At 55.1% G+C, this 21,596-nt stretch overlaps 1 protein-coding gene across 4 annotated transcripts; it reads left to right on the top strand.

Moving 5' to 3' along the window:
* Nucleotides 1-228: 228 nt before the first annotated feature.
* Nucleotides 229-13,145, top strand: PGF (placental growth factor). Of its 4 annotated transcripts, none has more exons than XM_026008611.2 (7): nt 229-693; nt 1,903-1,945; nt 6,417-6,613; nt 7,362-7,438; nt 9,553-9,582; nt 9,689-9,751; nt 12,397-13,145. In XM_026008611.2, the coding sequence occupies exons 1-7, from the start codon at nt 619-621 to the stop codon at nt 12,422-12,424; spliced, it is 513 nt and encodes a 170-aa protein (XP_025864396.1). In that variant the 5' UTR covers nt 229-618; the 3' UTR covers nt 12,425-13,145. The 4 variants fall into 4 exon arrangements, with proteins under 4 accessions (XP_025864396.1, XP_072618149.1, XP_072618147.1 ...); XM_072762048.1 differs by lacking the exon at nt 229-693 and adding an exon at nt 703-890; XM_026008612.2 differs by lacking the exon at nt 229-693 and adding an exon at nt 1,308-1,462.
* The last annotated feature ends 8,451 nt before the right edge of the window (nt 13,146-21,596 follow it).

Raw genomic sequence — 21,596 nt, 5'->3', positions numbered from 1 at the left:
CGCCCCGCGCGGGCCTGGAGGGGCGGGAGCGCGGCCGCGGGGCCACGGGCGCCCCGCGGGACACCGGGCACGGCGCGGGCGGGCGGCGGCCGGGGGCGGGGCGGGGGCGGCGGCGGCGAGGGCGGGGGGGGGGGGGCGCCCCTTCCGCGCGCTCGGTCCGCGCCGCCGCCGCCGCCGCCGCCGCAGCCGCCCCGGCGGCCGCTCCCAGGCCTCGTCGGCGGTGGGCGGGGCTGGCCCGCGGCCCCGCCCCACTCACGGCCCTTGAAACCCGGTCGCCAACGGGCCGCGTCCCAGAAGGGAGCTGCTGTCGGAGGGGGAGGCTGCAGCTCCCCTGGCCAGCGGGAGAGGCCCCGGGGTCGCGCCGGGCGCCCGACGGGCTCCACCCGGGGACCCGCCTGCCCCGCACCGCCCCGCCCTGCCGGGCGCTCCGCATCAGGTGCCCCGGCCCCAGCCCTACCTGCGGGCCCCAGGCTCCCGGGGCTTCCAGAGGATGCTCCGGCCACCTGCGGGGACCTCGAGGCAGCAGTGAGGTCCTCTCCTCCTGTGCCAGGGGCTCCCCCAGGGGGCCGAGCATGGTGGTTTTCCCTTGGAACCTCCTGGCTTGGGACGTCTGAGAAGATGCCTGCCATGAGGCTGTTCACTTGCTTCCTGCAGCTCCTGGCTGGGCTGGCACTGCCTGCTATGCCCCCCCAGGTAAGACCTATCCCAACCCCAGCCTGGCCCCCCTGATCTTTCCAGCCCCCAGCGCTCGAGGCAGGGGTTCTGAAATCACAGACCCACTTGGGGGAGCGGCACCTCCATGGATGTCCACACACTTCCCAGGAGCCAGGCTGGACCACGTCTTCTGGGAGGAGACCTCAGGCCCGGCTGTCTCAGACTCCAGCTCCAGGGTCTGTCTTGGCGGGGGCAGGGAAGCCACAGGGAAGGGAGGGAGGTTTCCTGTCTGGCCCCTGGAGCCCTGGTGGCTTTGCTAAAAGCATCTCTCCACTAATCCCAGGCGGGCCCCTGGCCCTGTGGTCAGGGTCGAGGCCCCATGACCAGGCAGGCGCCCCCAGGACCTCTGACCTGGCCTGGTGGAAGGGAAGCCAGCTGAAGAGGCCATTGGTGGGGAGGCTGGGCCCTCCTGCACCAGGCCTCTGGGTGAGCCCAGGGCTCCTGGGTGGGCTGGGGGCAAGACAAGAGGTCCTGCTATGCCCTCTTTCTTGGGTGGGCAGTTGGAGTTCCTGAGTGCAGGGCCTGGGGAAGAGAGCAGGGCCCTTTTCCCAGGAGCCGGGTGAGTCTGGCTGGGAGCCAGCTTGGGCAGTGAAATCCTGACAAAGCCAATGAGATCCCTTCCCTCTGCACTGTCCTGCTGCTCTAGGAGTCTCCAGCTCCAGCGGAGGAGCGGGTGGGCTGGGCAGCCCTGTAGCGACAGATGAGCCCCATACCTGCCACTGCTGGTCTGCTGCAGGGCTGGCCTGAGGTATAGCCTTACCGGCAGCACCAGCTCATGGCGCCACCCGCTCCAGCCCCTCAGCTCCCACCAGCTGATCACCTCCCCCGGGCTCTGGCATCTAGCCAATGCGTGCTGCACAGGGCCCAGCAGGCCTGGCCTGGGGCTGGGGAGAAGGGAGACCCCTAAGGTCTGCAAAATCTTTGAGACACGGAAGGCAAAGGGTCTCCAAAATCCTCTAGCTTCCCACCCTTTCCAAATGAGGAAACTGAGGCCAGGGAGAAGGGTGGGATCCATCCAGGGTCTAGTGAGGTTTTAGTTGCATCCGGAAAGAGTTAGCTCTGAGACAGGGCAGAGTGTGTGCACCAGTGGCAAGGAGCTCAGAGGGACCTCTATGCTCTTGGCAACTTGGCCACAGAGCTCAGAGGCCCAAAGTGGACCCCCTCATCTTTGTCCCTTTCTGTCTGCAGCAATGGGCCTTGTCTGCTGGGAATGGCTCATCAGAGGTGGAAGGTAAGCACGCTGGGCTGTGGATGTACAAGCTCCCCAAACCTGCTCCTCCCAGTCCTCTGCAGAGGATAAGAAAGGATTGGCATAAAGGATGGGTACAGGCTGATAATGGAGTTCAGGAGCCTGCAAACTGGCTGACATCCTGGCTGACAAAGTTGGCAGGGCCTGAAAGATCCTTCTTTTGGGACCTAGAGGCCTAATGAAGTGTATTCCTGGGCCAGGGTATCCCAGTGCACAGAGAGTAAGGCTGGGGCCAGTATACCCAGGGTCTGTCCCGTGGGCATGGAGCCCCTTCCCAATATGATGTCGGGAGGCAGATGGGGTCTTGGAGGGCAATGCAGGCAGTGAGAGGGGTCCGGGAGCTAGTTGCAGTGGCAAGCAGTCAAGAGGATTAGGGAGGGGTGAGGACACCTTCCAGAAGCCCAGCCTTGACAAAGCTGCAGAGATCTGACCAGGCCTTTCCATTGATTACAAACAGACAGAACATGAGTCGTGCCCTCCCTGTCCCCTCCACTCCCCACCCTGGGTTGCATCAAGAGGGAATCTTCAAAGGGTGTGTCATTTGCCAAAGAGACATACGTGCAGAAGGCAGGAGTCCCATGCCAGCCCCCATGCCTCGCTCCTCCCTCCCTGACTCTCTGGGACGTGCAGCAAAGCCACACGCCATTACTGAGGCTTCCTATGGCGCCATGGAGGAGGGAGCGTGTAGGGACGTGCACACGCACACTCGTGATAGTCTCCGAAAGCTGAAAATACCCTCCCTCTGCTGCCCTGCCTGTCTGGTGGCCAGCATCAACTGGGCCAGGCCATGCTTCTGGGCCCCTTGGGCAACTAGTCCTAGGTCCCTCGGGCACTGAGGAGGTGAGGAAGGTAGCAGCCCTTAACTTCACTGACACTCCCTCCCTCTCCACGCTCTGCCCCCTGGGACCAGCACAATATTATGCTCTTGGGATTTGGGGAGGGCCCCATCAGCCATCTCCACCCCATAGCCTCTTTGACGGTTTTTAGTGTATTTCAGGCAACAGTTACCAAAGAAGTCCTAGCCTCCCTTTCCTCATCTGTAAAATGGGAACATTAGATTACATGCTATCCAAGGTTCTTTTTCTAAGATTGTGGGATTCTGTGACTCCATGGGGGAGCAGACAAGTATATATCTCCCAGGGACAGGGGTGAGGAGGCTTAGAAGTGTCAGTTCATGAGGGCAGCTCACCTGTCATCCCAATCAGTCAGAGACCCTGTATCATGGCCAAGAGAAGTACCTTGAGTGTTGGACCGCAGTCACCACAATCTGAAAATGACGCCCCCTCTTGCTAACACCAGACAAGAGACAACACGGTCTTTACTTTGCAACCATGGACATTGATCTTTACTATTACTTATTATTCTCCACATTTTACAGAAGAACCTGAGGCTCAGAGAGGCCCTTGGGAGTCTGGTAAAGCCTCTCACGTTCCTCAGTATACGTGGCAAAGTCGGTGTGCATAGCACCAGGCCTCCCCGCGGCTCATGGCTGAGCAGGCATGAGCAGGATGTCCCTTTGGCAGGCTGGCTGTGTGCTCTGCCAGTGCCATGGAGGGGACACCTGTCGAATTCAGGCTGGTGCCCAGGGGCCCTGCCCAGCCCTGTGGCCCCTCCCTAGGAGCTTGCTCTCAGGATTAAACGCTTCCCTTCCTCGGTTGCCTCCATCCCGGGGAGTAGGCAGCTGGAGCCCAATGGGAGGCTTGCCCCTGGGGCTGGCAAGAGATTTGCTGAGAGCCGCCTTGAGGCGCCGGCGGCAGCCCCATGGGACTGTCCAGCCCTGGCCAGGTGCCCGACAGAGCCACGGTCTCCAGTTCCTCTTACCTCTGGAGCAGGTCCGGGGCCAGAGGAAGTGCTCTCAGGAGCAGCCGAGCAGAGTTCAGTCTGAGGGGCTTGGCCCCCATCTGGGAGCAGCCCCCACACTCTGGGAACCAGCCCCTCATGCTGCCCCCTCACATAGCTTCCTCTGTTTTTCCCACATGCCCAGAAAGTGGCCTCCAGGGATCAAATGCCCTCTTTCCTGGTAGCCACCAGGTCAGCTGGGCTCAGCCTACCTCCTTCTTAGCCCTCTACCCCTTCTCTCCACATGATCTGGCCACATGGCCCAGAAAGTGACAGATTTCAGGGCCCTGGAGCCTGGGTCCCGTTGACACCTTCTGCATGGCGTGGTGTGGGATGAGGAAGGGAGATCTTTTCTGCCACCAGACCCAGGCAGCTCTGCTTAACTGGCTGCAGCCTGCCAGCCCAGCTGGGTCGTGGGGCGGGGGAGGGGGGGGTGTCTTGTGGGGAAGGGGCAGGGGTGAGGAGCCCCTTCTCTGCTGCTGACCCTCCAATGGCTGGTCCCAGAGCAGGAGACTGAGCTTTCTTTTTTTTAAAGATTTTATTTATTTATTCATGAAAGACAAACACAGAGAGAAAGAGAGGCAGAGAACACAGGCAGAGGGAGAAGCAGGCCCCATGCGGTACTCGATCCCGGGACTCCAGGATCATGCCCTGGGCCGAAGGCAGGCGCTAAACTGCTGAGCCACCCAGGGATCCCGAGACCGAGCTTTCTATGGCACTTTGGCAGCTGGCTGTTCCTCTGCTGTTATTTATGTTGTCCGTGGCAGAGATTAAACATTCAGAGTTACGTAGTGTTCGTGGATTTTAGACTAAACATGTGCTCATGGAGTTAAAATAGGGAGATGCTCCCCTGACCTTGCACTGCACAGGCTCACTTCCCCGGGGCTCTGTGGCTGCTTACAGGGAGAGGGTCTTGTGTCCCACTTGGGTCTGGGGAGGGTATCCCCGTGACCTGGAGAGATAGGATCAGGGGAGGCATCCGATCCCCCACCTGTCCCCAGGCCCAGTCCCTAGAACCCCCAAAGTAGACAGGGTGGATGGAGCAGCAGACACTCAGATAAGCAGTTTATTGCCTCTGTGGCTGCCTTGGCCAACTCCACATGGACATACTGCCTCTTGGGTATTTTCCACCAGCTTGCAGGCCTTTCCCAAGGGCCTCTGCTAGGGCTGAAGTTTATTTTTCCTCTGAGATTACCCTGAGACTAGGCCTTGCAGGCTCAGTGGAATGGACTTTGGCCCCTTCTGCCTCCTAGGAAAGACCATGGGAAGAATTGAGGGGCTGCCAGGAGAGGCCACTGCTGTGGGGCAGACGCTGCAGGGTCCAGCTGGCCTGCCTGTCCTCCCCCACCAGCTGAGGACAACCATCAGGTGTAGGGCAGGATGACCCAGAGTTGGAGATGTTTCTCTGCCCACGGTCTCAAGGCTGGGCTGGGTTGCATGCACAGAATCTCAGACCGTCTGTCAGAGCCCAGAGAGACCTTAGCAACCATCTATTCCCAGCCTTCTTGTTTTCCCTCGGCTGAGGAAACTGATATACCCAAAAAGGTTAAGTGACCTCCCCAAGGTCACACAGCCAGGATGGGGCCAGGACCAGAAGCCCAGGTTGCCTAGTTCTAACTACTCACTTCCTATGAGCCTCTGTTGGGGACCAGGACCCAGGCCTTCTCCTGAAGGAACAGCATCTTTTGAGAGATTCTGGATCAATCCGCACAAGATCCTAGTCATGACCACACCAGGACCTGGAGGGGCTCAGGGATGTCCCTGATAATCCTCAGTGAGCTAGCATCTAAATCAGTCAGGAATTACTTTGCCTGTGTTTACCAGGTTCTTGGGTCTCTGTCCTCACATAGCCTCGACTTGGTTGTAAAGGAGATAAGAGCCACTAGTGGCCAAGATAGGGCAAGCCCTAGAGTCCAAATTCTGCTTGAAGGAGGAACATTTGTTCATACTGGAGAAGTCAGAGAGGGCCTCAGAGAGGAGGTGGGGTGGTGGGCTTTATTTGGTTAGAAACAGGAAGGGGACAAGGAGCAGATCCCAAAGGTGGGAGTTGCGGCCATGCCGCCGGGCCTGCTGTGAGGGCCCGTCCTACTGATAGGGGGAGTGAGTTTGGAGTACATCGCTGGCCACGGCCTTGGCTGCCAGGTAGAGGAGCTAGCCCGGAGCGGGGCAGGAAATAAGGACTCGGGGGAAGCTAACCCTCCCTGTGGGACTCTGCAAGTCAATCGTGCAGAACTGACTGTTTTTTGCAAATTCCCCACGATTGAGGAAGCACTTGATCAGGCCTGAGAAAGACCTAGAGGGCCTGAGGAGCTGCCAAGATGCTCTCCTCAGAGCTCCACCGGCACCAAGGCGGGATGTGGGCATCTGCGGAGAGCCTGGACACAGAAACCCCATTCCACCAGGATCTCTGTGTGGCAGATGAGCGGTGGGGCCAGCATGGGGAGGCATCATGTCAGGAGTTCAGAGCATGGGGAGCTCACTGGCTAGGAGCTTCCCAGAGGAGGGAGCGGGGGTGCTGAAGCTGGAAGGGCCCACAGGCCCTGGGGAGCAGGGACTGGGGCTTAGAGGAGCAGCCTTCTCCTGGCCTGACCCAGCTATCTGCATCCCCTCGTAGTGGTGCCCTTCCAGCAAGTGTGGGGACGCAGCTACTGCCGGGCACTGGAGAAGCTGGTGGACGTCTTGTCGGAGTACCCGGATGAGGTGGAGTACATGTTCAACCCATCCTGCGTCTCCCTGCTGCGCTGTAGTGGCTGCTGTGGAGACGAAAACCTGCACTGTACGCCAGTGGAGACGGTCAATGTCACCATGCAGGTGGGTGCACAGGAGGGAAGGGGGTCACGGGACTCCAGCTAACTCCCAGGCCCGGGCTCTCCCCGCCTTGGTGCGGTGCTCCCCCTGCACAAACCCCCTCCCCACATCCCTGGGCCAGCTTGGCACCCACTCCCTTCCTCCATTACCACCTTCCTCCCTTAGGAGCTTTCTTGGGCTCTAGCTTGGTCCTACCCCCAAGACCCAGGGATTTCTGGCTGAGCTTGGAAAAGAAATCTGTCCAGATTCAAGAAGCTCCTGTGTATACCAGGAGCACTTGGCGCCCTGAGCTCTGCACTCATGTACACACACACACACACACACACACACACACACACAGTGGTTTACTGAGCACTTGCCAGGAAGGCCTAGCTCTGTGAGAAGCACCTTATAAATGTTACTTCTCTTACCCCAACATTCAGTCCCACAAGGCACAGAGGAAGAACCTGAGGTTCAGAGGTGTCATTTCACTTGCTCAGCGGGTAGAGGAACCAAGATCGCACAGAGGTCTCTCTGACTCCAGAGCAGGGCCCCCCCTCCTACGCTATTGCTGTGCTGGCGGCTCTGGGTGAGGAGGGACACACAGGCGCCAGGGCTGTTTGCCCCCCACTCAGAGCAGAATGAGAGAACGTCATCCAAAGGCTGGTGGGAGACAAGGAGTCTGGTCCTCCCCGAAAGGAGAGGGTGGAGAGAATACTGGAAACCCATGGCCGTCCACCAATCCAGGCATCCAACCCTTCTCTCCCCGAAGCTCCTGATGATCCATTCTACGGGCCGGCCCTCCTACGTGGAGCTGACCTTCTCTCAGCACATCCGCTGTCAGTGCAGGTAGGTTCCCCAGGGAGGGGCAGGGAGGGGCCCTTCGTCCCTGGCAGCCTCAGCCCACTGGCTGCCTGTCCCTCCAACACTCTATTCCTGGCTGAGGGAGACCAAGGAAGCCGGGGACCGTGGCAGCAGCCTTTTATCCCCCACACAGGCCGGTTTGGCCAGGTGGTCCCATCAGCTGCCCAAGAAGCCAGAGGGGCAGAGGAAGCCTGGATTCCTTCCTAACCTTGCTGGGGCTGGGGGCACACTCTCCCCCTTTCCGAGTTGGGAGGGAGCTGCCGCAGCCCCAGAACTGGTGTGGATGGGGGCGGGGCGGGAGGGGGCATTGCTCACCTGGACTTTGTTCTGGGCCAAGCTGGTTCCTCAGAGAAGGGGACACCAAACTGAGGGGCATGGAGAGGGATGAGGTCTGGCAGGAGAAAAGAGGCAGAAGGAAGGAGTCGGTGGGCTTTCTTTAAAGTCACGCCTCTACCTGGCAGAGACACTTGCTGCCTTCGCCCGGGGCACCCTGAACTTAGTTACCAGGGGCAGCAGGCTTGGCACTTTAGCCAGGCTCAGGGAGGAGAGGGATGGGCTGGAACCTGGTCCTCTCCTGAGACCACTGGGCTGTGGATGGAGGCAGCCGGTCCTGAGTCCTGTCCTGGGGCCAGAAGACAGGGAGAGGACCACCATGTATTGTGTGCACCTCTCCTGTGCCTAGCCCCACACTAGGCCCTGGAATGTTTTCCCATTTATTCAGCAAACATCTATTGATTGCCTACTGTATGCCAGGCACCATCCTAGACGCTTGGGATACAGTGGTGAGCAAGACAGGCAGGGTCCCTCCTCTCATAACAACCCTAGGAGGTAGGTACTATTGTCCCCATCTTACAGATGAAGATACTGAGGCTTTTACAGTTACATCGTTTGCCACAGCTAGTGAGTGAACCCCAGCCTGATGGATCATCAGGTAGCCCCTAAAGCTACCTCTCCTGGCTGTAAGCACATTCTTCAGGAGCCCCAGTATTGTCTTGGGCTTGCCCTGGACACCTGTCTGGGGCCCCTCCTGTCTGGGGCCCTGGACACCCCTTTTGGATGTGAGCCCAGGCTCTAGGCCCTCTTCCCTGTACCTCTGTTGGAGGCCCTGCTTTGATCCATTTCCTCCCTTCCGTCCCGGCCAGGGCTCAGCCTGACCTGCAACAACAGGTCAGGGGTGAGCCCTCCTGGGCACAGGGCCACATGCTGGCCTCTCACCTTCTATGTCACCTTTGCCCCTCACAGCCACTCTTTTGGGGCAGGCAGACTGGAGAGACTGAGGTTCCAAGAGTGTCTCTTCCTGGCCCGAGATGGCAGAGACATGACCAGGCAGTCCAAGAGGCCCAAGCAGTGCCCGGCGCTGGCTCCCAGGGGAGATAGCCAGCCTGGGGCAGCATATTCCCTGGTGCCAAAGCTGACTCTTACCACACTGCCCATGCCCCCACCCCTGTTCCCAGGGGAGACTGAGGCCCTGTCCCCTTTCAGCGGGCTGGGCAACAGGGACACCTTTCTTCTCACTTCTGGGCCACCCGCCACAGCCCTGGAGGCTGAGCCAGGATATGCCTGGTGACTGGGGCTTGTGCTCACCTCCCTTCCCTCCGCCCCCTCACGGACTCTCCCTACTATTGCCTGCAGCTGCAAAAGTCCCCAGGGTGGGGGTGATAGTAGTGCCCTGATGGGCAGCCTTCGCTGGGGGCAACCATCCCCCGGTCCAGGGCCTTGCCTTTCGCTCACTGTCCTCGCAGAAACTCCCAGAATGCACTCTGAGAGGAAGGGCAGGTACAAGGGAAGGAAGTGAACAGAGAAAGTCAGCAGAGAACAAACTCACAAGTCCACAGACTTGATGCCAAGAGGCTAGGCGGTGCATCAGGGTGTGGAAAGGGGCCCCTAGAGGAGATTCTTCTCTCTCTTGGTGGGGTCACAAGAGCCTACAGTGGAAGCTGAAGCCCAGGCCATTCCTCCCTCCCTGGCTCCACCCTGCCCCCTGGTGGTGTCAGCACTAACTGCAGGACCAGGGCTCTGGAGGTCTAAGAGATGTGGGGGTGGTGGGGAGCCCCACAGGCTGGTTTCCTGACTCTCCCCTGGTCTCTCTGTTTTCCCAGGCCTCCGTTGGAGGATATGAAGCTAGAAAGGTAAGTAGCCTGGCTGGGGCTCCGGGCTATTTTCGGGCCTGCCAGCCCTTGTCCTAGCATGGGGCCCCCCCAGCCACTTTGTCTTGACGCTTTTGGCTTATTGCAGGAGGAGACCCAAGGGCAGGGGGAAGAGGAAGAGAGAGAAGCAGAGACCCACAGACTGCCACCTGTGAGTGTGCGGAGCGGGGGACCAGGGATGGCAAGGAGCCTGGGCCAGAGGGGAGCCCCTGCCCTGCCAGCAGGGATCAGTGGTCGGGAAGGGGAGAAACCAGGCCCAAGGCAGTCTTGGGGCAGAATAGGGAGCAAGCGTCTCCTAGAGAATCTAGGGCCCAGGAAGCATCAGGGGACCTTGGTTCTTAAGTGAGCTGAGACCTGAGTCCCTGCATGGCCTTGAGAAAGTCATGTCACCTCTCTGAGCCTCGTTTCCCTCTATGTGTAGAAGGAGGAGAGCATTGAGCCATTGTCCAGACACCTGCCAAGCACTTACTGTGTGCCAGGTATCTCAGTGAACAAACCAACACCATTCTTGCTCTTACAGGGCTTACGTTCTAGTGATGCAAAGTCCAACAGCTGAAAACGTATCCAGGGCTACTTCCTGGTGGCCCTGGGGAGGTACAGGCCCACCCCCCACTGGCTCCTAGGCTGGCATTTTTGCTACCCTCCCCCCAACGCAGGGGACCTTGAGGGTCCACTAGCTTCCTCTCTGCATCTCAATGTCACCTACCCATCTTGGCTTCACACCTGCAGGTTGGAGCTCCCGCCCGCGTGTGGCTGGGAGAGGGTGAGAGAGGGGAAAACCCAAATCTGTAAGAGTAAATAGTGAAGCTGTTTCACATGCACAGAAATTCAGTCGCACGAGGGCTCTCCTGTAGAGCCCATCTCTTGCCACTGCCAGACTCCAGGAGATCGTCTCCTACCCATGTCCCACCCCATGAGCCCTCCCCTCCATGAACAGAGACTTCCACCGCATTCCATGAAGGCAGGGATTCCGGGTATGTTGGCACCCCGAATGTGAGTGGCCCTCATCTCTCCCTTGGCCCCAGACATGGACTTGAAGGAGGAGCCTATGTGGGGCTCCCCCAACCCCTGCCAGGCGGCCTCAGATAAAAAGTGTCTCGTTGCTCCATCTGCCAGGACAGTGGTCCCCAAGACCTCTCATTTGGGAATCTTGTGAAAGAATTTGAAAAACTCCCATGCTCCTGTTCTTATTTTTAAGTTGACATTGAACTTTTTCATCAAAATTATAAATCATTGCAAAGGGTATCATTTCTGGTATGTTATAAATGTTAATATTTTAGTAGGGTCTTTATGTGTCCTTCAGGTTACCCTACAGGATAAGCCATTCCAATACTCACCATCATTCACTTTTAAAAAGCAGTGTGAATGCTCTGCTCTAGTGGTTGCATATTTACCTTGCTTCTTTTCCCCTTGACCTTGTATTTCCCTTCTACTTCCCCCACAGAGTTTCAGCCTAACTTAATATGGCCAAATGTTCAAAAGTCCATGATGTATCACCTTGTCATATTTATCTGTCATGACAATGGTATATAAATTTGAATTATTTTCAATTTTCCCGTGAACAGAAAACAATAAATTAAGTTCTCCCCTGGAATAAATTATCACAATAATTATTAGTAGTACCAATTGATCAAAACAGCACAAATACATCATGTTTTAATAAATGCAAAACATAAAAGTATAATCAATCTTACCAGAAGTGCATCTCAATAAGATGGAGGTGGCTACCTCTTTTTAATTAGTTAATGAATCCATTAATGAATGTTCCCTCCTGCCAGCCTGAGACAGGATTCAGCATTAATTCCATTCTCATTTTTTAATAGATGGAAAGGTTGAGCAACCGTGCTCCCATAAATAAGCAAATGGGATGAGATGTCACACAGTCAGTTGAACTCCTTCCAAATTCTTTGCCAAAAGCCCCAAGGTGATCTGCTTACAAAAATCACTCCTCTTGACATATTAGCTGACAATTCAGTTCAGTTGTTCTTTGGTTTGGTTGAAAGCAAAGACTGGGAAACCACTTGACTTGCAAAAGCCATAGCTGCAGCTGAGTAGTGGGTCCTATCTCCTTTCTCAACACTTAGAGCAATATCTCAAGTTGTCCTTTTGTTCACTGTCCCCACCCCTGGAGTCTCACCCTGGGGCTAAGTGCTGACCTGGATTAGGAAGGGACAAGATGCTTCTTTCCTTCCCAAAGGGAACAGGGCAGTTGTGGGCAGGGTGGTGGGAAAGCAGACCTCAGGTACTTTCTCACACAGACAGTTTTCAGGCAGAGGATATGTGGAGGCTGAAAACGGATTCTCTTAATGCCTTCAGTGCTCACATACCCCTTGGACAATCTCCATGCACATCTAGGGTTGCCTCTACCCCCAGGAGGAGACTGCCGTCCCAGAGTAACCAGAGGCGGCATTGCGTGGAGCCAGACTGGGTTCAGAGTTGGCTCCCTAACAGGATCTGTGTGTCCTCGGGCAAGTTTCTTACCATCTCTGAGCCTTAGGTTGTTTTGGGGCTTTTTGTTTTTGTCTTCGAAAGGGAAGTGATAAAAGGGTCTTCCTCATAGAACTGTTGTCAAAGGGCCTGAAAAAGTGCTTAGCACAGGGCTGGGCACCCGGGTAAGCGCTTGGTGGAGGGGAACGCCTAGCTCCTCGGCCTGGGTGCAAGCAGAGACTCAGGAATGCCACAGTCTCCCTGTGCTCCCTGTCCAAGCTTTCCCTCCAGGTTGGGCCCCTCTCCCGTAGGAGGGACCCCACCCTCACGGGGTGCTGACACCCCCTTTCTGTGTTTGGTCTCTGGCAGGTGCGGCCATACGGTTCCCCAGAGGTAACCGGCCCCTCAGAGGAGAGACGCCTCGCCCCGGCTCCTGTATTTATTACGGCCACACTCAGTTACCTCCCTGCTGACACCTGCCCTCTATTTATTAGCCAATTGTATCCCTGCTGAATGACTTGCTCCCTCCAAGGTGAGGGGCAGGGAGGGACAGGACCCTCAGGAATTCAGTGCCTTAAACAGAACGTGAGAGAAAGAAAGGAGGCAGCCGCAGACCCACGTGTGCATCAGCCGGAGAAGCAAGACCTGTGGCTTTGAGAGGGGCAAGCCAGGCCCCAGCGGGCTTCCCGGGAGCGGCCGCCTGTGCCTGAGCCTTGGGCTCCCCGTGGACCAGCAGCCCTGGTTTTCGGGGCTCCGGGCCAACAGCGTGGGGGTGGACGGGCGCAGGCTGGGTGGGAAAGCAGGCAGCAGACAGAGGAGTCCTGCTGCTTCCTCCACCTGGCAGCAGCCCGGCGCCCTGGAGATCCGAAAGTGGGGCTCTGGAGACTGGTGGCTGCCTGGGGGTCTCGGCCACTCCTGGTCCCCTCGGGCTCTCCTCACATCTTGCCGCCGCTGCTCATGCTGGAACATTGTGCTTTATGGTCAAGGCATCACCACCTGCCCCTCTCAGGGACACAGGCGAAGAGGGAGCCCCAGCCGGGATGTGCCTCCAGCCGCCCCTAAGCGGCTTTCTGACTGCCAAGCCAGATTCTCTTGAATAAAGTATTCTAGTCTGGAAACAGCTTTTCTAGGGGAGTGTGTCTGCGGAGCAGTGGGCAGCCACAGTGGGAGGTGGAAGCAGGACAGAGGAAGGGGTGATGGGTTCGCTCCCACAGGACTCTGTCCCAGGCGCCAAGGATTCCATGAGGAATAAAACATGCAAGGACCTGCTCTCACATATCTTATACTTGAGTAGAGAGACAGACTCTGACCATATGTTGTGGGATAGCGGGTGGACTTTTCTGTTGCTCAGATTGATGACTGCACTCAGGACTCAGGAAAAGGGTGTTGAGTGTCTCACACTCTCAAACAGAGAGAAACAATTGGGGGCTGGACACATGTGCCCACAGGATCCATTGTGAGACAGCTGGTGTTTGCCAACCCCAGACACCACCCAGCACCCCCTTCCTCAGTCTTCAGAAGCAGAGACCAGGGAGAGGGAAGGGAGAGGTGGGGAGGCGAGGTTAGCAGAGGCCCGGGTGGCTTGGCCCCTTCCCATCCTCTCCCTGGGGCTGGCCTCACTGTGCAGTTAGCCCGTGTGCCAGCTGGATGGTGGCTGGCGTGAATGGAGAACTGAAGCATGACAGGCCAGAGGGAGGGGCATCCAGCAGGACTTTCCCAGGGGACATGCTGGAAGGTGAGTGGCCCTGAGCTGCCCTCCTGTTCTCCTGAGAGGAAAACGTGCAGGTGAGGAGACCCCACAGGCAGTGGGCTGCAGGTGGAGAGTGGGGGCAATTGCTGGGTGGGGGCTGTGAGATACAGAGCTGGAAGGGGAGCACATCAGGGAACAGTGCTGTGGGGTGCCCTGCAGGGTGTCCACAAGAGAGTTGGCCTCCACATGCCCAACATGCCAGCTGCGTTCACAGCCAGAGAAGACATGGCTGCAGCTAAGTAGTCCTTGTCCCCAGTCACTCCTTCCTGACCCTGTGTGAAAGCACAGAAGGGAGTTGTAGAGAGGGCAAGGCAGGGTACACAGAGAGACTGTGCCTTCCCTGCTCCCTTGGGCCCAATCCAGGCCCTGCCTGGGGGAGGAGAGGGGTTGGCCTTAAATGGGACAGAGCAGCCCAGGTCGGGCTGGACCTATCATAAGTTAAAGTGACAGGAACATTAGATGATCTTCCCAAAATGCTATTAAGAGACAGGAAAAGGGGGCGCCTGGGTGGCTCAGTCAGTTAAGCTCAGGTCATGATCCCGGGGTCCTGGGATGGAGTGCTGCATCGGGCTCCCTGCTCTGTGGGGAGTCTGCTTCTCCCTCTACCTCCCCCTGCTCATGCTCTCTCTCCTTCTCACTCTCTCTCTCTCAAGTAAATAAAATCTTTAATAAGTAAATAAACAAACAGAATCTTTAAAAGAGAGAGAGAGATGCCTGGGTGGCTCCCAGTCAGTTACGCATCTGCATCGGCTCAGGTCATGACCCTGGGGTCCTGGGATTGAGTCCCACTTTAGGCTCTCCACAGGAAGTCTGCTCTTCCCTCTCCCTGTGTCTCTGCCCCTCTCTGTGTGTCTCTCATAAATAAATAAATAAAATCTTTTAAAAACAAAAAGAGAGAGACAGGAAAGGAACAATCAACAGAGTTCATCTAGACACAATGATGAGAAAGAAAAAAACTAGCTTGTTTTATACTCACTGTTTGCTCAATAAGCAAGTTACATGTATAGACAAAGAAATTACTAAGAAAATGTCTTCTTGCCAACATGCGGTTCTGGCATATTCGAGATGGCCTTGAATTCTTTGACATCGCCCTCCTCAAGAGATGAGGTCTCCGGCAGCCTGGGTGGCTCAGCAATTTAGCACCGCCTTCGGCCCAGGGTGTGATCCTGGAGTCCCACGATCAAGTCCCGCATCAGGCTCCCTGCATGGAGCCTGCTTCTCCCTCTGCCTGTGTCTCTGCCTCTCTCTCTCTCTGTGTGTCTCTCATGAATAAATAAATAAAGTCTTTTAAATAAAAAGAAAGAGAGATGAGGTCTATGTTCCCTTCCTTTGAATCTGAGTTGACTTGGGTCTTCTCCCTTAGGTGGAAGAGACCCAAATGGTTCCTTCTGAGTGGCCTGGCAGCTTCTGTGCTGGTCTCTTGGAAGACTGGGCTGCCATGTAAGGAGTCCAGTTATTGTGAGGCTGCCATGCTGGAAGGAAGCCCAAGCAGCCCAATAAAGATGGAGAGAGAGAGCGCGCTTGTAAGCAAGAGGAGTGAGCTCAGCCAACCTCGGGCTGTTCTAGCTCCCAGCCATTAGAGTCACCTCAGCTGAGGCCCCAGGGAACAGAGATGAACTGTACCCACTGTGCCCTGTTTGATTTCCTGGCCCACAGAACTATGAGATACATTAATAATAAGTTGTTGGGGCCAGCTTGTCATGCAGCAATAGGAGCTGAATCGAATATGAAAAAAATAAGAAAAGATGATGAGGTTGTGTTTAGGGGAAGGTACTCTAGACCAGGAGGCCATGGAGGGCCGCTGTGAAGGTGACATTTATGGTGAAGATCGAAGGGCAGAGGGCGGTTGGTCATGCGAGGATCACGAGTAAGAGTACTCAACCAGAGGACACAGAGGTGCAAAGGCTTGGAAGGAATTCCAGGCCGGTGGGAGTGTGATGAGCAATGGAAGAAGGGCACAACGAGATAGGATGTCAGAGGTAGACAGGGCCAGGTCATGGGGTCATGAAGGGCTTTATAAGACGGGGTGAGGAGCTGGAATACTGTTATAATATGGAGGGAAACCACTGGGAGTGCAGGGGAGTGAAGTGATATTAGGTATGTTTTGGTAAGATCCCTCTGCCTTCCGTGTGGAGAAGGGACTCTAGGGACACCAGACTAGAGGTACAAGTAGCCCTCTTAGAAGGCTCTGGCAAACCCAGGCAACCGGTTACAGGCTTGTTCCAGGAAATACTGGGAAGCAGAGAAGTAGAGTTTGGTCTTAATTATACATGGGAGCTGGTTGTGCTGATCATACCTTCATTCATGAGCATTCTTTGAGGCAACTAGGAGCAGGCCTTTTGTAGTAGATACATGTGTGAGGGGAAAACTAGATTTCCACATGAAAGTCTTCCCAGCTTCTGGCTTAATAAAGAAAAATCCCCTTCTGCGAGACAGGAGGTTAAGGAGAGAGGTCTTAGCTGGAGAGGCTAAGTTAATCGACCTTAGAACTAAGAGAATTAATGGAAGGGCTAGATCTAGAGAAAGAGCCTGGGGTTTTGTTGCAGAGCTCTTGACAGCTTCTGGTAACTTGGGAAGTGAAGGAAGGGTTTGGGGGAGTGTTCCTCATGTTCTTTGAGAGATGCTCACTCAGAGAGACACCAGGCAGGGACCAAACCCAGTGGAATACTGGATGACCTGGGTTACACAGAGAGAGGTAAGACCCTGTTTCTGATCTTAAAAATTGGTCAAAGGAATCAGGTATGTGCAGGTGAATATAATAGAAGGAAAGAAAGTCATGTAGCTTAAGCAAATACAGATAAAATGCTACTAAAGAAATCTGAGATATCGGGGATAAGTGGCACACGGGGAAAACCAGGGTGGGCTTTGCCAAGTTGGTGGCAGGAGCTATGACTTGAGGAAAGGCAAGATTGAATGTGGGGAGATGAGCCATTAACCCGTGACTCTGTGGGGATGCTTGGGTGGCTCAGTGGTTGAGCATCTGCCTTCAGCTCAGGGCGTGATCCTGGAGCCCTAGGATCCAGTCCCACATCGGGCTCCCTTGAGCAGCCTGCTTCTCCTCTGCCTCTCTCTCTCTCTCTCTCTCTCTCTCATGAATAAATAAATAAAAATCTTTTTTAAAACTCCCAAAACCCCCACATGACCTGTCTAGTGGGAGGCAACCCATTCACAAAGAACCCAGAGGTGGAGAACCCATGGTGCTTTGGGATTTTCAAGCGGTTCATTGTGGCTGATGCTGAAAGTGTGTGAAGCAGAGGCGTGATGGACAAGGCCAGAAGGTAGCCGGGCCCTGGATGCTGTCCTAGGGAGTCAGGGCCTCGCTAGGCAGTGGGAAGCACTGATCTGTTTCAAGCAGGAGAGTGACACGATTTTGCAATTCAAGGCAGAAAGAAAATTTACAAATAACCTATTTCCACCTCCTCTTTTTACAAATGAAGAAGCTGAGGCCCAGGCTTGTCCAAAGCCGTGAAAGTTAAGTGAGCCAGAATTTTAAAAATTTATCAGGGGAGAGGAAAAGGGGAGGAGAAGTGTGTGTACTCCAAGCCTGAGAAGCGGGCCAGACATCTGCGAGGTGGGTCGGCCGGGTCGACGGGATGGGCCCCTCCACAGACTCTGGTGGGAAATCCAGGCTCCAGACAGGGCAGTGACAGGACAGAGCCTTGGTGGGGAAAGATGGCCGCCTGTCAGCACCAGAGCCCGGCAGCTGTTTTCCCAGAGAAGGCTGACCCTTCCCTTTCCTGAGGGAAGCCTGGAGCGCTCCCCCTCCCCCTGACGTTGGCTGCGACTGAGGCAGATGAGGGCTGGCCCCGGTGGCGGGCCTCGGTGGCCCGAGGTCTTTGGGCCCCACCTCAGAGGCCGTGGGGCTCCAGGCCAAAAAGATGGCGTGTTTGTAGTTCCTGAGGTAACTTTGTTAGCACGGAGACCACCAGGCAGGCGGGTGGGGGCCGGGCGGGGAGGGGCTGAGGGCTTCCCCACAGAGTTGGGCCTCCTCCCGTCCTGGTCCTCCCGCAGAGAGGGTGTTGGGGGGGATGGGGACAGGGGGGACAGGGGCCTGCCCCCCACCGGCCTCTCACCGGGGCACTCTGGAGAGTCAGCCCCGTGGCAGCGGGACTGCCCAGCCCCCGGGTGGCAAGTCTTCCCCTTCTGGGTCTCCTCTGCACCGCCGCCCCACCCGCCGCCAGGCAGCCGCCGGGCCACCCATGCGGGCAGCACCATGGCGGAGCCTCCTCAGCCTCCTCGCTCGGCGGCGCTGCTTGTTTACAGACATGTGACCGCCTGCCGCCCGGCGGGCTCTGAGGTTTAGACTGTAATGGTGATAGCCTCTCCTCCCTGAGCTCTTTATCCCTCTCAAAGCCGTCTCTGCCACAGTCCTCTCCTGAAGCCCGTGGAGTCTTCTCACTCGCCAGACGAGCTGGAAGGCAGTACTGAGAGGGTGAGAAAGCTGCCCAGGGATCCCAGGGCCGGGAGGGCCGGGAGGGCCGGGGCTGACAGCTGGCCACGGCTGCCCGCAGGCCGGAAAGGCAGAAGCTGAGGCTCCGGGCTCTGATCCGCTCGAGGAGCCAGGGCGAGGCCCCGGGCCGGCCTGCTGGGGCCTCGGAGCGTCACCCAGGAGGAAGGGCCCAGGCTGAAGCAGGGGCACATCCTGGAGCTGGCCTCCCAGGTCTGCTCAGCAGCCGGGGGCCGGGGGCGGGGGGCCGGGGGACTCTTCTCTCACAGCCAGGTCCCAAGCCCAGATCCAGGGGACTCTGGGTGCCTTTGGGATCCTCCAGAAACCAGTCCGAGCCCATCAAGATGAGCCCCAGCAACGAAGGCTCTACTCGACTGTTTCGTGGAGACCCTGTATCTTTCCGTGTGTGTAGACACCCCCCAGCGCCTCCACCCGTCCCTGTCCTGTCCCCTGACAATAAAACGTTCCCGTCCTCTCAGGAAAAGACAAATTGTTCTGTGGCTGTAACAAGCAACTCTTAGAACCAGTTATAAACCCGGTTTATTCGACCACTTGTTTCAGTAACCGTGTTCCTAAAGCCGCGTGCTTAGCCCGTAAGAGCACACGGTGAAAATAACCAGTCGGCAACACCTCACTCCGTCGGTCCATGCTTCTAGGGCCAAAGGTCAACCAATGCCTGTACACTCTGAAAGCTGACCCACCCCTGAACTCCATGCTTCTGGAAACCTGCTTGAAGTTAACCCTCTGCCTTGCTCGGACACTGTGCCTTGCAAGTACAGCTCTCCCTTGCTTCCTGGGTGCAGCAAGCTCAGCCTCCTGTTTCAGATACTGAGTGGTTACATCTCCCTTCCACCATGACCCCCACCCAACCCCGCCAAAGTCTTTCTTGTGATCTCTCACAGATGGAAATGAAAAAGTTCAATGAAATGAAATTCTTCCAAAATCCAGAGAATGAGCAATACATGTTTCTTTCAGCATTGATATAAAGTTAGTCTAAACTGGGGCCAGAAGCCCCTTCCTTCTTATCCCTCTGCCCTCCCCCCAATATCCCAGCTCCATTCTGGGCCCACATGGAGCAGCCACAAGACAAAGAAAACCTCTCTTTTGATGAAGGGGATCACTTCCCTCGGCATAATTTGCATTATGTTGCATGATGTCAGAAGACCCGTTTTTTTCTACTAATCAGACATGAAGGCAGAGAGAAAGGAAGTGAAAAAGGAATGATCCTGCTACATATACTTACTTTGTGACATATCAAAATGAGATCGTGGGGAGTGTGAAGGGCTCAGTCAGTTAAGCGCCCTCCTTTGCCTCAGGTCATGATCCCAGGGTCCTGGGATAGAGCCTCTTATTGGGCTCCCTGCTCAGTGGGAAGCCTACTTCTCCCTCTCCCTCTCCCCCTGCTCCTTCTTTCTCTCTCTCATTCGCTTTCTCTTTCACTCACTCTTTCAAATAAATAAATTTTTAAAATGAGATTGTAACATACTCATTATTTTATAACTTTCTTTTTAAACTTAATATATCATAGACATTTCCCCTATGATGTTAGATATTCTTCAACAATATGCTTTTTATTAAGACTTTATTTGTTCGTGAGAGACATAGAGAGAGAGGCAGAGACATAGGCAGAGGGAGAAGCAGGCTCCCTGTTGAGGAGCCTGATGTGGGACTCAATCCCAGGACCCCAGGATCAAGCCCTGAGTCAAAGGCAGATGCTCAACAACTAGGCCACCCAGGTGTCCCAACAATACGATTTTTTAAGGGCTGCATTGTATTGCATCATTTGGATATCCCATAGTTTGATTGATCTATTGCTGAATATTTAGGTCCTCTTTTGAGTTGCTGTCATAATAAACAGTGCTATGGTGAACATGCTTGGGGGCTTGTCTTTGTGTGTAGAAGTCATTCTCATCATAAAAATAAAAACAGCAGCAAAAAAAATCAACCCCATCTTGCAATTGCACACTTTCCTCCCAGGTGCCTCCCTGTGCTGGTCTCATGCTTCCGATCCCTATGTTTTGATAGTGGTCTACACTTTCCGTCTCTATCTTGGCATGTCCGCTCACTCTCACAGCTCAGCCTGAGAAAGTGACTCCAGGGATTTCCAAGGTGCCAGTCAGCATTTCCAGTTTGTATCTTACTCAACAGCACACCCTGTTTTTAAACTCCCAGTCCCTTCCCTCAGCCTGGAAGCCTCCATGAGATCGGAGCTCTGCTCACTGCTAGCTTCATCCCATTTGAGACCTGTCTCTAAGATCCAACACACTTGTCTTTTTTTAGTTCCTGGAATTTGCGATGCCCCCCTCAGGGCCTTTGCTCATGCTGTTTCCTCTGCCAGGAAATCCCTTCCTCTCCTTCCCACACCCAGCTTGCTGACTAATAAACATGCATCAGCCAGAGCTCAGCTCAAAGGCACTTCCTCAGGAAAGTCTCCCAAACACACCTACCCATCAAACCAGGTCTACACCGCCATCAGAGGTTTGTGGAGCATGATCTACTTCCTTGGAGAACTAATCACTATATTCTGAAAAGAAATTCTATAATTTCATGTCCATATTTAATATATCATTTTAGAATATTAATCTTCACCTCACAAATAATATACCAAATGCCTTTGTTTCTTAAAAACCGAACATCACGGGTATTGTAACGCCCACCTGCTCCCTGCCTGCATCAGTCCCTTACTTCCATGCCCTGGGTAACATAACAGCACTGTTGGGAGCTTGGTGTGATCAGCACAGGGGACCAGGGCTCGGGCTCTGGAGCCAAACTGCCAAGATTCGCTTTCTAGTGCTCCTACTTCCTAACTGTGTGAGCATAAGCAAATTACTTAACTGCTTATTGAATTACTTAACTAAAACTGCCTCAGTTTTATCATCTGTAAAGTAAGGATTAATAGTAACTAATAGGGTTTTGGGGGGTTTTTTGTTTTTGTTTTTTAAAGATTTTATTTATTTGTTTGTTTATTTATTTATGACAGAGAGATGGATTTCTGGCAGAGACATAGGCAGAGGGAGAAGCAGGCTCCACACAAAGAGCCTGATGTGGGACTCGATCCTGGGACTCTGGGATCACACCCTGAGCCGAAGGTAGACGCTTGACCACTGAGCCACCCAGGCATCCCTGGGTTTTGGTTTTGTTTCAGTTTTTTAATAGTGTTGTTTTAAGATTTATGTAAGATGTGCTATGTTAGGTTAAGATTAGGATGAGCTCGTAGTAAGCACCGAATAGAGGTCAGCCATTACTATTTGGGATCGTTAATTGTATCTGTCGACTTCAGTGGGTCATGGGGGTGCCCAGATATTTGGTTAAACATTATTTCTGGAGAAATAACATCAGGGTATCTGGGTGACACAGTTGGTTGGGCATCCA

The sequence above is a fragment of the Vulpes vulpes genome, chromosome 6 (genome assembly GCF_048418805.1).
Source record: "Vulpes vulpes isolate BD-2025 chromosome 6, VulVul3, whole genome shotgun sequence".
Taxonomy (NCBI): Eukaryota; Metazoa; Chordata; class Mammalia; order Carnivora; family Canidae; genus Vulpes; species Vulpes vulpes.
Note: the sequence above shows the minus strand (reverse complement) of the source record. Positions and strands in the feature narration are given on the sequence as shown.

Bases quoted from the DNA above. Each gene is read 5' to 3' on its own strand.
- PGF (XM_072762048.1), top strand. From the start codon at position 804: ATGTCCACACACTTCCCAGGAGCCAGGCTGGACCACGTCTTCTGGGAG. The intron at 7,439-9,552 runs GTAGGTTCCCCA...CTGTTTTCCCAG, and splicing joins CACATCCGCTGTCAGTGCAG to GCCTCCGTTGGAGGATATGA. The intron at 9,752-12,396 runs GTGAGTGTGCGG...GGTCTCTGGCAG, and splicing joins AGACCCACAGACTGCCACCT to GTGCGGCCATACGGTTCCCC.